This window comes from Pieris rapae, chromosome 9 (assembly GCF_905147795.1).
Source record: "Pieris rapae chromosome 9, ilPieRapa1.1, whole genome shotgun sequence".
NCBI lineage: Eukaryota > Metazoa > Arthropoda > Insecta > Lepidoptera > Pieridae > Pieris > Pieris rapae.
In genome coordinates, this window is record NC_059517.1 from 6,082,874 (window position 1) to 6,101,177 (window position 18,304).

The 18,304-nt window shown below is 35.4% G+C and overlaps 1 protein-coding gene across 3 annotated transcripts; it reads right to left on the reverse strand.

The window, feature by feature from the left end:
- Window positions 1-146: 146 nt before the first annotated feature.
- LOC111003669 (remodeling and spacing factor 1-like) lies at window positions 147-18,088 on the reverse strand. Of its 3 annotated transcripts, none has more exons than XM_045629376.1 (25): window positions 17,754-18,088; window positions 17,485-17,672; window positions 16,900-17,096; window positions 16,577-16,709; window positions 14,933-16,485; window positions 14,771-14,841; window positions 14,480-14,679; window positions 13,912-14,074; window positions 13,468-13,566; window positions 12,652-12,815; window positions 11,761-11,929; window positions 11,538-11,662; window positions 11,023-11,142; window positions 10,460-10,581; window positions 9,819-9,889; window positions 7,292-7,397; window positions 6,727-6,943; window positions 6,198-6,426; window positions 6,047-6,107; window positions 4,956-5,050; window positions 4,613-4,650; window positions 4,120-4,500; window positions 3,180-3,261; window positions 2,854-2,953; window positions 147-2,616 (listed from the first exon to the last, which is right to left on the reverse strand). In XM_045629376.1, the coding sequence occupies exons 1-25, from the start codon at window positions 17,896-17,898 to the stop codon at window positions 390-392; spliced, it is 7,056 nt and encodes a 2,351-aa protein (XP_045485332.1). In that variant the 5' UTR covers window positions 17,899-18,088; the 3' UTR covers window positions 147-389. The 3 variants fall into 3 exon arrangements, with proteins under 3 accessions (XP_045485332.1, XP_045485333.1, XP_045485331.1); XM_045629377.1 differs by having other exon boundaries at window positions 2,854-2,941; window positions 6,047-6,110; XM_045629375.1 differs by having other exon boundaries at window positions 6,047-6,110.
- Between the last annotated feature and the right edge of the window lie 216 nt (window positions 18,089-18,304).

Here is an 18,304-nt window from a genome sequence, read left to right on the forward strand (position 1 = left end):
CTTCGGCCTACTTGGTAAAAATGTGTAAAGCTTAAACAAGGACGGGGTTTATTAAAAGCCCGTAACGCATATCACCGTTTTCGTTACGTTGAGTTGGTAACTTTGTAGGATTTTTGGTCAAAATACATTACAGTAAAAGAAAAATGTAGGAGTAAAACATTTATTTTGCAAAAAGAAATACCTCTGTAATAAAATTCACATTAGAGTATACAATAAGTACTTATAATTCTGTATATAAATAAATCTCACTTAATTAAAAACAAAATAATACATTCGTATTCGAGGACCAAATGAAACCTAACATTATAATCACAGCGAGCGTCTAGGCGTCTGCGCCGTCGTCGGTATAAATACAATTATCTATATATTTACAGTTCATCATCTAGTCACTACGCATCTAAGTCATCTTCGCGCTGGCTCGAAAAATAACTGACTAAGCCGCCGAATACACTTCCTTCATCTCTGGGAACATTTCCCTCTTCCCGAACCACGTTCCTTACCTCTCGAGGGATACGACTACCCTCCGGTTGGGAGATTTCGGGACCCTCGGGAATGTCACTCGGTTGCTCTACTTTAATATTGCTTAACTTAATCGCTACATCTTTATTTACATTTTCTTCCAAGTTCGGTACGACTGGCTTAGTTTCGGGAGGGGACGCGGGCGGTTCCTCTTCCCTCGGAGATTCAGTCTCGCGCGACTCTAATTCGCTTGGGTCGGGGGAAGGTTTCCTGATGAGCACCGATTCTCTCATCTGCATCGACTCTTTATTAACGTCACTGTATTGCGCGAAGGGCGGCACACCGGGGCTGGCGTGCTCGGACCCCGGAGGTCGAATCGGCATTCCGTAAGGAGCACGCATCGGAGGCCGCATAAACGGGTAGTGGGGAGGCAGGTCGTGACCCATCAGTCTCTCTGGGCCACTCGGTCTTATCATATCCGGGTGGGGCCGAGACATGTCACGAATCAGATTTCGATCAGGATACTGAGATAACTCTGACATTTTGTCGGGGCCTGGCGGTCGTAACATATCATGCAGGGGCCGATCCGGGCCAGAATGTCTGACAGCATCATGTATGGGACGATCCTGTCCAGGTTGCTGGATAAGATCATGCGCAGACCGATCGGGTCCAGACGGCCTCAACACTTCGTGCATAGGTCTGTCTGCCGGTCGAATGTCGTGTGCTCTATCTGGAGCAGGATGTCTTACGATATCGTGCATAGAACGGTCGAGTCCCGGTGGCCTTATCATATCATGCATGGGGCGATCGGGGCCGGGAGGTCGAGACATTTCGTGATATCTCATGTCATGGGGTATATTTCTTTGAGGAACCGTAGGCCGAGTTAGAGATTGCAGTTGCGGCTGTGTCGTCGAGAATCTGTTTTCTGCCATAGAATCGGATGGGGGTCGATCTAGAGGCGGCCTCAACATATCGTGCATAATAGGTCTGATGGGTGCCCTAATCATGTCGTGCAAAATAGAGCCCTCGGTAGTGGGCGGCCTATTAACTTCGTGCATAATAGGCCTGTCGTGCCGCATCATAAATTTATCTGGACCGGTGGCTCTGAGCATTTCGTGAAGTCCTCTGTTACCCGGATGTGTACTGTCGTGAGGTCTCTCGGGCCGCAAGACTTCGAAGGGCATCCTTTCGGGACCCGAAAGTGGACTTCTAGAAGGTGACCCTCTGGTGTCCCCGTGAAGGTACGGCGGGACGTTCCCCATGCGATGCAATGGATTATGGTGTAGACGAGCCTGCAGTACTTCGGCTTGCGAGGCTGGCGGAGCGTAAGGACCGTAGGGACCGTATTGGGGCGCGTACGGACCCAAGGGTCGAGCTTTGTTCTCTGTGTGCTTGATCCTATTGCGAGGAAGATCAGGTGAAGACGGTCGCTGCGAGGGTGAAACCGGGGGCGACTGGTATTCGGGCTCAGTTTTCACTTCTGCTTTTATCTTGACAGGGAAGTTGTCAGGCGTTGGGGAATTCTGTCTATTGGGTGAAGCGTTCACTTCGCTGGGGGGACGGATTAGCATCGGTGGGTTTCCGGGCATCGCGGATCGGATACCCGGGGAGGGGCCGTGCGGAGACGAGGAGGGATGCACGTGAGGTACGTTAGGCCCGTGGGGAGAGGATGGAGGAGGTCCCTGCCCTAACCCGGCGGGTAGATGCGGCGCGTGAGGAGATTGGGGCATGGGCCCGTGGGGGGATTGCGACATATGTCCGTGAGGGGACTGGGACATAGGACCGTGGGGCGACGAGGCGGGCCCGTGCATGCCGGACGGGTAAAGGCCGGATCCTTGTGAATCAGGTCGAGGCGGGCGTAAGGGGTATGAGGTCGGATGGGGGCCTTGGGGGCGATAGACGGGCGGTCGGTGGGGAGGCTGAAGAGGTCCGTGAGGTGAGGACACCGGTGGGCCGTGGGGCGGAGTGGCGATGGGACCTTGCGGGGAAGACGCCGGGCCGTGGGGAGGCATAGCCCCGGGTGGGCCGCCTCTTGGATAGTAGTATTGCGGGTATGGAGGCCGGCCTTGCGGCCCGAGCCCAGGGTGCAACTGATACATCATGCCTTGTCCACGTGGACCATACCCCGAACCACCTGGTGGATACATCATTTGACCCCTGAAATAATTTACACTTAAATCAATACTGTCCTCACATTGAATGTATTATAGAAATTAAAAACAAATTAGGTACAATTACAAATAATTATTTGTAATTTTCCATTAATTACAATTTGTTTTTTTAAACATTTTATCTGATCTAGCTTATTTTCGATTGTTCTAGATATGGTTTGGCATAATGTTTAGTGCATAGTAGAAATAAACTAGTATATCTCGTGAGTGAGTGCACACTGACCTATAGTGATGGTTGAGAACGTGCGGCATCCGCGTGATGATGCTGGGCTCCTCTGAAACTGGAGCAAATGGCTGAGGGGATCCCGCCACTGAGAGAGTCCCTGACGGACATAGATATTTTTACATATGATAGGGATACACTTTTAGGTTCAAATGTCATGTCATTTTATTTTTAATTATAAAATACAAAAATTGATATCTATTAGGTATCAAAAATTAAAAAAATATATATATATTGATAACTGTTCATGAAGTTCTGTCTGAACCTTATGAAGTCATAAATTAATTAGAAGAAGATTTCAGTTAACTATTGGTCACAATATATACCTTCTCTCATAACATGATGATGATCTGGCCTCATCACCATTCGATCCTCGCCTCCGGCCATTCCGCGTAACTCGGGACGTACCTGGAAGTATAAACTTATTAAAACCCATTTCTACAACAAACAACGGGTCAGTTTTGTACTTTTGTTTATTTATTGGTGATCCAAAATCTGCAGCCTTACAAAATTTTCATATTATTTATTCTGAAGGACAAATTTCAAAGGTCATTTGAGTATTATTTTTTGAAGTGAAACTTCTTTATCGACGTATGACGTCACGTTTTTCGGTTACGCGCCATGTTGCTTTTTTTATCGAAGTTTAGTACAGTACGTAAAGAATATAATGTAATACATATATGATAATAATAACAACAATATATTAGTTTTGAAGTTTGGTTTGAAATAAGAATTAAAATATATTAAATTGAAAGTGATAAAATAAAAAGACTTGTTCAAATTTAAGTGAATTTACAAGAAAAGTGAGAGTGATTATACATTTCTTTTTATAAATTCAATACGTATGAGCATGATTTTAATATTTATTTGCGGTTAACCTCACTTTTTGATTGCCAGTATCAGTGAATGTATATAAATCTGTTAAAATTAGCAAGTATTAATAAATATCACTGAAAAAATTGTTTTTCTTTAGCCTTAAGCCTTATCTACCCCATTTTCGTGAAGTTACAAATAGTAGAATAATGATATGTCGTAAAGAAGTTTCACTTCTTACCTGTGTACTCTGGTACACACACATAGTTTATAATGTTGGAAACATTGCTAACTCAACAATGGTTCTACTGTTAATGAGAACCTTAAAATTATATTATTTAATGTGATCTGATTATAAAAACTGACAGCAACCTTTTGTTAACAAATACTAATACATTTCATGTTCAAGAATTTCAAAATCAAGGATAACCTAAAGCAAAGCAAATTACAAACCTGCAACCGGGGTTGTTGATTATGTTGATAACGTTCAGGGAAATCCGGCGGACGCCCGCCTGGGAAGTCTGGCCTTGAACCTGGATAGTCCGGCCTTGGTCCTGGATAGTCCGGCCTTGCACCCGGATAATCTGGACCGCCACCCGGATAATCCGGTCGACCCATGTACGCTTCGCCAGGAGGGCGCGTTAGCCCGCTTTCTCTTTTCAAACGTCGACTCTCTTGTAAAGCGAGCTTCGCTTGTTTTTTCTCTTCCCTCTCTTTTGCTTTCAGTTCTTTCAATTTCTCTTTCTCTTCTTTCTTCTGCATTCTTTCCATTCGGCGCGCTTCTTTTTCTGCTTGTTTTGCTTCACGCTCTTGGCGCTTTTTCTCTCTTTCCAACTGGAAAATTTAGTTTCAAATATTTCATACATAACATTATATTATTATTTAATTTAATTAAACATACATACATTATGTTGAATAACTGTAACAAAAATAATACGAAACTTACTTGGTTAGGGGTCAGAACAGTGCTGTCCGTTCTTAGATCTGGAGAGCAAATAAACATATTACTAAACATATGAATTTTAGTACAGCCCTTTTGTCATAAATATTTTTCTATTATTATTAAAAAAAACTCGCAACAAAATTATAAATCTTTAATGTGTATAAATTAATTAAAGGTTTAGAAGTCAAAAAATAATCAAGCCCAAACAAATTATGTGTTATAGAGTGTGGGTGTGTCATCCTAAAAGAAACTATATAATATATATTACAATAATATTATTATTGTTTTACTGATGTTGATGTGATATCCAAAAACCAAACAAACAAAATAATAAATAAACAAATACCTTTAATCTTGACTCCGACGAGTTTCGCGAGAGCGTCGTCAGATGGCGGAGTGGAGGCACCATGGCGAGATCCGCGACCGCGACCACGACCACCCCTAATATACATTTTATTAAATATAAACGCGATTATCAGTTTTACATACTTTTATTGTGATAAATATAGCTAATGTTCAGAGTTCTTAGGGCCTGTTTCACAATGTATGGATAAAGTAACAAATAGCTATGCAAAACATAAATTATTTGAAAGATAAAAGTTTCGAATAAGATACTTCGCGTTTCATGACGAATAACGCTATCTGACAGTCGTGAAACGCAACAAACACTAGTTTATCCTACCAATAAGTAATAAATAGCTTATTTGGAACTTATCCGGACATTGTGAAACAGGCCCTTAATCAATTAATCAACAGAATTTAGATGTTTTGTGGACGTACATAAAATGCTTGAATAAATACTTAAACTCTTTAAGGATGTGATCTAAACTAATTTCAAGCACTTAAAAATATATTTGAGTTTCCTTAAAGGAATTTAATACTTATTAATACACCCAAAGCTCTGAACACCCTACACCGTCAGCACTCTCACGAATGTGTCTTAATCAGATAAATATATTTTGTTTTTTTTTTCATTTATTATATATGTCGGCAGAAGTTGATAGTTGGCATTTGGTACAAATGAGACAGCGTAATCGCCACGTGCACGTGCACGTGATGTCATAGCCACAGAGCATTGCAGGTGAATAAAATCCTGCCTCGCCGCCGCACTGTATCGGCGACAGAAGTCTTAACCAAATGTCACCTCTTCATCGCTGCTAGTCAGTGTGCACTATATTAATGTTTTAACGTAGTATGTATAACAATGATATAAGGTTTTAAAAGATATTTCTTACCTTAGTTGTAAAATAATCTACCCACTTTAATTATTATAAAAAAGGTTAAATTATTGATATCTGATGATATATTACTATATATCATATCAGATATCAATAATTTAACCTTCTGATGTCTGTGCTATTCCGACATATATTCTTGTGTGTCTTATAATAATGTAATACAAATTATAAAAACACTTGTATAAATAATAATATTTACCGGCTTCCTCGACCGCCACGGCTGCCGCGACCTCGAGAAGGCTTCGCTATGTTGGCATGTGCTTCTTAAAGTACAAATGTATTATATTTTAGATACTTAATATATAATAATAAGATTTACTTCAAATTTGATAACCATTAATAAAACGTACCAAGATGCGCTTGCAGCTCTTCGGTCTTGGCCCTAGTGACGTCATCGGGCAATTTCTCCAAAGGAACCACTGCTGTCTTGCTGATCAGCTCCGTAATGGCTTTCCGTTTCTCTTCTTCGTCAACTGAAGCTCGTCGTCCGGCGGATTCGTCCGAGCTTATTTCCGAATCGTCTATCTTGAACTCATCAGAGCTGTCCGGCATGTGTTTGCCGCTTGATTTGTGCATTTCCTGTGGATTTTCATAATCTTATATATAAAAGTCTCGTGTCAGAATGTTAGTTACCATACTCCTCCGAAACGGCTTGACCGATTTTTATCAAATTTTATATGCATATTCAGTAGGTATGTGAATCGGCTACTATCTATTTTGCTATATGGGGCGTCCACCTCAAGATTTTTTTTTATATTTTTGACGCAATTTTTTTTAGATACATCATAAAAATACATACAACCCTTAATTCACCCTTCTACAATTAACCCCTATTTTTGTTTGATAGTTAAGGACTTTGGGATATAACAATGCACTCACATCCTCCGACTCAGTATTAGGCATCTCCGTATAATTAATCTTCTTTTGCCTGGTGCGATGTTTGGGCGACCAATCGTTGGGCTCGTCGCTCAATCCGCCGTAAGTGACTCGCGCGCGTATGACGTTCCCTGCCGCATCGTATTGCGTCAGACCACTCTTACGCGAACGCTTTGATGATTTGTCGCGCTTCTTCGATGAATGAGGCTTCTTTTGTTTTCTGTAAATATTTTAATAGATTATTTATTTATTTATTTACACTTCGTTGCTAAAGAAATACAAACAACACAATATATATAAATTACAAGGGATGCAAGGCAATTACAAAGGATGGGCTAACAAGCGATCTCTTCCAGGCAACCCTAGTAAGAAAAAGAAATAAATAAAAAATAAAAAAATGATGGGTGCAAGAAGTGCAGAAGTTATATAAAAAAGATTATAGATTTTTTTTATATTTATTCCAATGTAATGAGCACATTTTCGGAATTACAATAATAGTATTATGTATGTACGTTTCAAACAGAGCAAAAAATATTACTAACTATATTTTAAAATTAAAAGAAATTACTTTTTACTGTGGTCCTTGTCTCCGCCCGATTCACTGCTACTTTCATCGAAAACACCTTTTTTCTTTTTCTTCGCTTCGGGTGATGATTCCAATATATTTTTAATTTCTAAAGTAGAAAAAAATATTAATGTTAGAAGACGGAGATTAAATACGATATATTTTCTCCAAGTATGATATATCTGTCTCAGCCAACTAGCTTATTTAGCTTATAGCTGCGACACATCTGTCGTGTTCACGCAATAGATGGATAACAGCGTAATGCTAATATAAATTATCTTAAGATTAACAAACGTACGTCATACATTTAATTTGAAAAAATTATATTAGAACAATTAATTAATTTCTTTAATACAAACAATCTTCTACACAACGCACAATACGGTTTTACTAAAGGTCGCTCCACTACCGATGCTGGAATAGCTCTGTTACGACATATATTTGATGCGTGGGAGAAAACTCAAGATGTACTGGGAGTTTTCTGTGATTTGTCTAAGGCGTTTGATTGTGTTCATCATGAGACTCTGCTTTGCAAACTTGACCACTACGGTATGAAAAATGTAGCTCTTAACTTAATAACCTCTTACCTAAGTTGTCGAACAACTAAAGTTGATATAAATGGAACTAAATCTTCGGGATCACATATTAAAATGGGAGTCCCGCAAGGATCAATATTGGGACCATTTTTATTCATTATATATATTAACGATTTGCCTACTTATGCAAAGCTATTATGGGATATTGTATTATTTGCTGATGACACGTCCTTGATTTTTAAAGTAAATAAGACAAATTGTGACGATGTGAACAACACACTTTCTAAAATATTGTCCTGGTTTTCTGCAAATAATTTACAATTAAATGCCACAAAAACAAAATGCATAAGGTTAACTTTACCTAATGTTAAAACTACAACCATGGAGCTTAAACTAAACAATGAAAAACTAAATTTACTTGATTCTACGGTATTTCTAGGCATTACAATAGACCAAAAACTTCAATGGCGTCAGCATATCACTAAACTTTCAGACAAGCTTAGTTCTGCGACATCCGCTATTAGAAAAATTAGGCAACTCACAGTCGAGGAAACTGCCAGAATAGTATATTTTAGTTACTTTCACAGCGTTATGTTGAATGGAATTCTTTTATGGGGCAAAGCAGCAGATATTCAATCTATTTTTATCTTGCAAAAACGTGCTATTAGGTCAATCTATTGCTTGAAACCAGGCACTTCACTTAGAAACTTATTCAAGGAAATCAGTATTCTGACGGTACCGTCACAATATATCTACAACTGTATCGTTTTTGTGCGTAGTAATATTAGTTCTCTTTTAAAGAACAGTGACATTCACAATAGGAATACAAGAAATAAGGGAAAACTTTTCCAGCCGTCTTACAGGTTGCAGAAAATAAACACTTCATTTATAGGCCTAAGTGTACGCTGCTATAACATGATTCTTAGTGAAATATTCGAACTGCCTCTCAACAGATTCAAAACACATATTAAAAAAACCTAATGACTACCTAGAAGATAAAAACGCTTGGCAATAGGTCTAATTATCACTACATATTATAAAACAAAGTAACTTTCTCTGTCTCTATGTCCCTTTGTATGCTTAAATCTTTGAAACCACGCAACGGATTATGATGCAACGGATTTTAATAGATAGACTGATTCAAGAGGAAGTTTTATATGTATAATAACATCCATTAAATAGTGGAGAAGTACTGTTATTTTTGAGGTTTCTAATGTGATGTCGTAAATAATTACATTTTTTTTCCGCTTACATTGCAAGCGCAGGCTAAACCCTACGAGTTTTATCAAAATAATGTACTAACTATTGTACACATTGAAAAGGTCTACAGAAAAGTCCGTGATGGTATATGTCTATCTCTTATGGATAACCCACATTTTTATATACAACGTTCACAGATTTTCTGTAGTTTCAGTCAGTTTAGTATCAGCATTGCACCCGTGCGAAGCCGGGGCGGGTCGCTAGTATTGTTATAATTTGCTATGTTCTCTTGGAAGTGTTGTAAATGTAATGGAATGTAATGGTGAATGTGGTAAATCACAGAACAGATTTTATTTTATGTTTACTTAAGTAACTTAAATGACGTTGTGGTTTATAACATTTTCTTTTGAATTATTGTATGTAAAGGGAGGATAAAACTTGTTGAGTTTCTTGCCCGTTCTTCTCAGAACAAGACCACCTGGTAGTCTTGCGAACGGATGGCGTAGTTTTGCTCTTTCGCGAATTTTGTAAACGTTTTTGACATTCATAAGCATGCCTTAAGTCGCATCTAAACTGAATAAATAAACTTTGATTGATAGATTGATTGAAATAGAGTCAAATGCGATGATCTATTCCGTACATTTTTTTTTACATTAATGTCAGAAACAAAACTTGATACGTATATAGAGTAGCAACTGATGCCGATGATGATGATAAAATCTAGCCATGTACCGAATTCAACATTAGTATACAAGCAGCCCACACATTCTTATTTCCTTGACCATTTCTCTCACCTCTTCGCCCGTCAGATGGTGTTTCGCTAGAACTGCCTCGAGACGATACTTCAGACGAAGAAGACTCTAAACTGAAAACAGAAAAATTTAAAATACATTATCTGTGTATGATTTGGGTAAATCTATTCATTAAGTAAAATATTTTCTGAAGTGAAACCTCTTTAGACGCATGAGGGTAAAATGTACGGATGAAACGTCACGAAGACGTGCAGCGTTTCAGTCGTGGAAAAGGTTAAATTGTATACATTTCTAATATTGAAGGACCAATAAAAATATTCCCTATATAAGAAACTTTTTTCATAAATTATTTGCTCTTAAATAAGAAAAAATATGTATCCACTTTCGGATTGTGGAGGACACCGTGAGCAATTTATACAAAAACCCTTTATCTTTTAGTCTTTATCAACTCCGGGGAAACAAATACAGATAATGTTACTTTTTCTACAGCTTGACACTTTTTGACATTCAACACCGTTTGTCTTCAGTTACGTGACCATGCACGCCGTAAAGCTCGTGAAACGTTGGGAAAATTTAAAATTATGTCAAATAATTACAATTACATACATAGCTTCAATCCGGTAAAAAGTGTTTTCTTTAAATGTATAAAAGCTATGTTAATAAAAGACAAATAAAATATGTACCCAGTGTCCTTGAAGTCTTCATCAATTTCGTCGTCGTCCTCTGAAGGCACTTCGAGTGAGTTAAGTTTGCGGGCTTTACGGCGTTGTTTGCGAGTCGCCTTCTTCGCTTCCACGGGCTTACCCTATTTATTGTTATTTAATTTTTTTGTTTATTATAATTAACACTCAAAGATATATATTTCTGGCTATAATGAAAATTTTAGAGAAATCAACGCACATAAGTGAGGTAATATTAACATTTACTGAAATAATGTCGCGTTAATTTTCTAAATGTATTGACAACATTAAACATTCAATAGCTATTAGGGGCATAGTTTATGTGTAGAATTGTGTTAAAAAAACTATACAAAATGAATGATAAATTCACCTTTTATATAAAAAAATATTAAATATTAAATCTCAAAAACTACTGAACCGGTTTTGATGACACTTGAACAAGTATATTGGAATATGCATTGATATTTATATTACATATATAGATTTTATAAATTTGTAGACATACAGGTCAAACTAATAACTGGATAAGTCCTTTTATATCAAAATTAGTTTACATCTTTTGTTACCTGCTCAATAGCCACCTGCTCAGCCTTCATCTTTTCTTCCTCAGCCGCTTCCATGATAGTGGAGATGTCTTTGCCCCGCCCTTGGTTACCGGCACTTGTGGTTGGTTCTACATACTCCTCCTGTAATATATAACTAGTGTAAAACAACAAAATATTTTAGTAGGTTTAAAATTTTGATAGCAAATATAATGGCCATTTGGTAATGATATTTCATATATTAGTAAGTTGTTAATAGATTTTATTTATAGAATTCGTTAGTACATATGAACAAATAAATTTAGTTTTTTAAATTACCAAACATACAAATCTGAGTTCTTAAATAAAGTCTCAAAATATGCATTGTTCTATAATTTTTTTTTTATTTTCTAAGGCATATGTTAAAATTGTTCATCAGTTTATTTGTACTTTACATCTAATCTCTGTGCACATTGATGTAAAAATTTGTGGAAAAAAAAAGTTTGAAATAAATATTTAATGCAATAGCAAATATTTCTCTGACAGTTTGCTACGATCACCTTAATGGCGGATGAGATCAGTCGGTCATATTCCCTTGATCGGTAGGAAACAGGCAACTGCTTGCGCGCGCGCAGTCTATACACCGCACCCGAAGAAGATGATGACGACCAACTTTCGCTGCCTTCTGAAAAGACCATATTACCATATAGCTAAGAAAAGTAAGGCACGAGAAATGAGGCCATTACACTATATTTTACATTTTTTACTAATATAAATACTCACCAGACTCCTCCTCCGATTTTTCTTCAATCTCATCTTTCTCTTCTTCCTTTATCTCTTTCTTCTCTTTCTTTGGCTCCTCAAGCAGCTTCCTCTCTCTTTCAGCCTCCACTTGAACCACCAACTCGTCGTACTTTACCAGCTCCTTCTCTAGTGCTTCTATTAAAAGTTCCTGACAACAGAAAAGATCATGTTTAACAAGAAATATCTACCAACACCCTGAATTATACCGCCATAAAAATATCATTGTTTAAATAATTAAGATTTAATAAATGAAAAAGATCAATACTATATATCAATAACTATAGTGAAGGTTATTTTAATTCAGACAAAATTAGAATTTTGCAAAATCAACATTAAGAGTTTGCACATAAATAATTATACTCTTATAGATTTTAATTTCCGTAGAATTCTGACAGGTATAACTTTTTGACATATCACAGATTACAAACCTTATAAGCCGTACGCATTTAAAAAAGGCACTTGATAACTAACATTTTTTGGTTTAATAAACCTGGAATTAACAGGCCGGACTGCCAGCTAAAGAATAAAACAAATTCATTAAAGTTAATTCGATATATTGTTCATGATTTTGAAATATATGATATACATATTTGTATTTGGTCACTCGAGTAAGTAAATATTAAGATTTATCTTTTTGCAAGTGAAACACAAAAATATTTATTATTTTATTACCCTCAAATAGGTCAAATTTGTCCGTCCTGGAACTTTTTTAGTAGCACCACTTAAGAAATGTCAGAATTCTATGAATCAACAGCAGAATGTATAAATAAGTTCACATACATCTTCAGTCCTTCTACAACTTATCTGCTCATAGTCAGAAGACTGATTGCACGATGCGATCTTGAAAAAAAAAAAAAAAAGTTCACATACATGGTCGCAAGGCGGGCAAAACCAGTTCGAATGCGGTATTAGGAACAGCATTGGCTTGAGGCAGCTCGCGTGGTATCCCGCGTCACACTTGTCACAGAGCAAGATCCACTCGGGCTGCTCACCGCTACCGCAACGGCGGCAAGCACCTTCAGCGCCATCTGCCTCTGAACAAAGTACTACAATAAATGGAAATTCCTTGTAATTTTCAGTAAATAGGTGCTGCCTACTACAACACGTGGCGTCACCGAAATCAGTCACCCTGGGTTATTGGTACACTTCTTTCTGCTTTGTATACTTTATATTTACCAAGTATCAGTTATTAAAATTTCCCATAGGTATTTATTAATTTGTGCTGCCTGTGAGGCTGTTTACTAGCAATGAGATGCTGAGGAGGATCCGAAATATTTAAATCACATTGTTACATATGATAAATAAAAAAATAATAATAAATCTTTATTCATTTTAAGTACATTTTCTTTTGTAGGTGTAAGATTTGGAAACCCTTTTAAGTAAAAAATACCTATGTTAGGGTTCCCAGCTCTTCCATAAACAAACTTAATTACTTAAAATAATGACATTATTTAACCTATTCTTTCGAACCGTTTCCTTTTTATTTTTTGAACCGTCATCATCACGCCTGAGTGCATGAGTAAGTGTGTGCGTGTAAATGTGTGAGTGAATGAGTGCGTGAGTGAGTGAGTGAGTAAAGTGTATTTACATCGTGGGTCTCAAAAACAGCTCTAACACTGCATAGGGGGTGTTCAAAGGCTAGTCCTTTATTAGGGTTTTAGGTTGTAAAATAAATACAAAAATCACCTTCTTGTAGTGTCCTAGCTCGTTTGACAGGTTCCACTTGCTCTTCACTCTCTAAATCAGATTCTGGAGAAAACTCGTGGTCCGACTTATTAAGGTCAACTGAAAAATGTAATACAATACAAAATGTTAAAAATAAATTTTACCATCTATTACAATCATTTTAATAAATATACATGTATATATATGAAAGCATGGTTATGCTAAGTTATTGCAATTTACTTATAAGGAATGCAGAATAAGCACACCACAGTACTATGTCTAACTTCTCATTGTCTATTATATTATTATCTTTATAGATACATAATGTGATCTTAACTTAGTTTTTTTGCTATCTTAATCTTAGTTTTAAACAGCATAATTAACACACAATATTTAACTACATTGGCACGGGTTTGTTTCTAGCTTGCTATTATTATAAGAAATAATTATTTTTAAACAACATACGTTCTGGTTCGTATTGGGGTTCAAACAGTGGTTCGTCAGAGTCAGAATCTTGATCTGGACCGGTGGAGTCTGAGGCCTTCCATTTATTTTGTTTCTTCCGTAATTTACAATCAGAGTCTGAACTGCTGCAACTAGCTTTCCAATCCTCTTCATCATCTTTGTTCTGAAAATAATTTAATAACTTAAGTCTTTGCAACTCTCTCATAATGAAGTTTTAACTAAAATGTTTCTCAATCTCTAGTTATACACAGATTTCACCATAGATAATCTCAACCAGTGAACTACATTGAATGGTACTACAACAGACAAACAAACTTTCTATTTATAGAAGAATAATATTGTTAATTAAAACTTTTATTTTAAATATTAACAATCATAAGCTTAGATAGTTGATTAAATCAATTTAGATTTTATCATATAATTAATTAAAATGAAGCCACAGAACACAATTTACCTAGATAATTTAAAAATCAAAACAATACCTAATATGAATATATTGTGTAGTCTGTAATCTAATCTAGTGAATTGTAATTGAACCTACATAATATTAAATAAAAGTAGTAAATACCTTCTTTGTATGAATCATTTTCAGTTCCCGTAAGGTGACTTCTTCCAAATGCCGCCTGTCAGCCTCCTCTTTTATCTTCATCTGAGCAATCCTTCTCGATTGCCTCACTGGCGTATCTAAATCATCGCTTTTGTCTAACTTCGATTTTTCTTTATCATTTTTCGATTTTTTCTTTAATTTTTTTGCAGATTTTTTACCGGCTAAAACACAAAACATTTGGATTTATGAAAAACTAAATTGTTAATTATATTTTACCACTTATTTTTATCTTAAACAAGTTATACTTAGTACCTAAACTGTATAGTGTTTCCTCTTCAGATTCACTTGAACTTTTTACCATATGTTTTGCTTCTACTTTTTTTCTGGAAAATGTAATTTTTTTATTAAAATTCAATGAGAATTACCAAAACAAACAAATTTTTACATTCACCTTTAAAGGAACCCTCTACTCACCTAGTTGAAGTAATTATTTTTTTAGGTTTTATTTTCAACCTTTTCCCACCACTCAGAGGTTCATCTTCTTCACTTTCACTTTGAGATTCTGATTTATTTTTATCACTTAGTGAAGAATTAATTAATGATCTCTTTAATGCTTTACTATGCTTTTTCCCATCATTGAGTTTATCATTCCTAATTGATTCATCTATATTCTTAAGGAATCTCTTTGATTTAAGTTTACCTTTTTTAGCTTTAATTTTTTTCCTATTAGATATTGAATCATGATTATTTTCATCTACATTTAAATCTTTATTTTCGATATTATCGTTACTAATATCATTTTTACTGTCTAAAGTATCAGTTTCTTTGGAATGTGATACATCTGCATCGGGTGTTGGTTCTAAGCGTAGTTTTTTCAATGGTAAAGGGTCTTCTTTATGGTCTGGTTCAGAAATTTTATCTTTTTCGTTCAAACTTTCTGTTTGATCCTCATCATCATGCTCAGAAGACAGACTGCTTTTTCTCTTCTCAATAATACTGGTTTTACCATTTTGACACTTTTCACTATCAGCAACTAAATTTATTTTTTCTTTCTCCTTGACATTTTTTCTTAAAATATGTTTCTTCTTAAGCTTACCTTTGAGTTTTTTTTTAGGTTTATCCTGTTCCGTTGGGCTATTTTCACTAACTGAACTTTCTTTTGTTTCATTGTGATTGAGTGTGCTAGAATTTGAACTTTTTTCAGGTTCTCTTTTACATTGTTTTTTAGAATCTGAATTAAGTACTTCGTTGTTATCAGCTGACTGTTTTTTCAATGTTCTTTTTGTCACAGTTTTTAACTTAACACCCTTTTCTAATTTATTTTTATTGTTTGTCACCTCCTTATGTTCTCCATTGCATTCTTCAGATGTATTTTCTTCATCTGAGATTTCATCACTCTGCTCTTTGTCTTCAACTTCAGGGTTTCCAGTATTATTGTCAAAACCCCAACCATCACCATAAATAAACAATACAGGTTCGCTTATTTCCTCACCAAAAAAATAAGAGCTTTCACAATCAGCACCATTACCTTCTCCTGTAACAATTAGTACTGGTTCTTCTATAGTTTCACTTACAGTTTCATTAACATTTTCCAGATGTTTATCAGTATCTTCACATGAATTTTCTGTTAAGTCTTCTTTCTTATCATCTAAAGTGACTGGATCTTTATTTGTAGTAACATTTTCTACACTTAATTTGTCTGTGGGTTCAGAGCATACCATGATTTCCTTATTGGAATCTTCTTTACTGTCTTGTTCTGCAACTGATATTTCCTTAATATTTGATTCATTTACATTTTCGCTACTTGTATCTTGGCTTAAGTCTTTAACTGTTTCCTTAGATTCTACATTATTAGATTGATCATTTACACTATTTACATCATTATTTACAGTGTCTTTTGAACATTTAGTAATTTTCAAACTTTCTGGAGATTTTCGCTCATCTTGGTTATCACTCTCATGGTCTGTTTCTGACTCAGGGCTCAGGAATTCTTCATTTTCATCTTCCACTTCCCTAGAATTTAAAGGCTGAAAAATAATTTAAGAATTAAATAAATTTAAACATTATACAAATAGTTTGCAGTATTTATATGCGCCAATAACTTTCTGAAATACATGCCTCTTTCTTTTGGTTTGTATCATTACTACTTGAATCTTCACTATTTGCAATACTACCACTAGTTGTAGCAGAAAGTGAGATTTCTTCTCCAGTTTTTAACTGAGTAATAACTTTTTTTAATTCTTCTCTAGTTCTGGAAAAAAACATTTAATATTTTATGAGAAAAGAATGAAAATGGTAATTCATTTAGAGGGCATCATACAATTATTAACATTTATTTATTGTTACAATAATAGTAATTTTACTGGACATCTTTAGAATAAGAACAATGATTATTATAAATATACCATTAATATTTATTATTAAATTAATAAAATATATACCTCGCAATTAGTTGCCAAGTCTCTTCATCCTGATCCTCCTTGTATAAACACAAGTTGGCTTCCTGATCTACTTGCAGCCAGTAAACACAGCCATTCTTATCTCTACCAATAGGTTCCAGTCTCAACTCCTTACAAGATAGGTTGTTAACTGTGTTCTTGAACTTTACATGGCAAGTAAATTGATATTCAAGCAACAACTGTAAAACAAGAATGTTATTAAAAACATTCATAAAGACAGTTTTGTGCACATTCATAAGGCAACTTTAAATAAAACATTATAATCAAAACTAATTGAAACATGTAAAAACAGGTCATGTAAATAAAATCTATTTCTGGGTTTAATAATTTAACTGAAACAAATAGTTAATTTTGTAACTTAGATATTCCAATAATTCATCAATATCCATATTCCAAAAGTAACTATATGTTTTAGATAAAAAAAGCCTCTGGAACTAAATTCTGATTAAGTTTAAACTTTAAAAAGTTAACAAACTAATAATTAACATGAATCTATAAATATTAACACATAACATACCCTTATGATGAATTTGTGTTTTAAAATTGGTAACAAGTAACAGCACTTACTTTCAAAGCTTTCAGTTTGACCTGAGTACTAGCTTTCTTATAAGAAAATCTTTCTATTTCCCAAGCCTCTTGGTGGTATGATTGTTGGTGGCAAAACTTAATAAGATATTTTTCCCATCGTGAACTCTGAACAGATTTCAAAGCGCGACGCAGAAGTCTCAGGTGTAATTCTTTTAATGGCTCCAACACTAAAAGAACAAAACACTCGCGATGGGTAATATTGTATAGTTTGTTTATACTTATATCGATTGAAGATACAATTTACTAACCTTCTTCGGTATTTTCTATTACTTCCTGTAATTTAGATATTGTTGGTATTTCTAAGCCATACAGTTTTCCAAAAACTTTTAAAAATGAAAAGATAACAGCAAAATTAGGATCATTCGTACAAGAAATCTCTCCATCAGACGCCATCGTCGTCACTTATTGCATTTTACTTATCATCGCTGTGTCATAACACTAAGGATATTTAATTATTTCTCTTACAACTAATGGAGAAGTATAAAACATGTACATGATTCACGAAAATATCAATAATCTTTCATCACTGAAAGCTTCTATTCTTTTCAAAAATAATAAAATAAAACTCGATGACAGCCATCGCTATTCGTAAACATAGACAATATTATCTTCATTTATACACTATGAAATTTTGCTTGATAGGATTTTGGTTAGTCTATTGACAATTAAGTGCCTCAATGATTAATTTACCTATACGTCATCACCAGTTGCCTTGTACTATCAAGTTTTCTGTTTGGTTTTTTTTTTATTGAGAAGTAGTTGATTTAGTACCAAAAATGCTTTCGACTTTTACCATTAA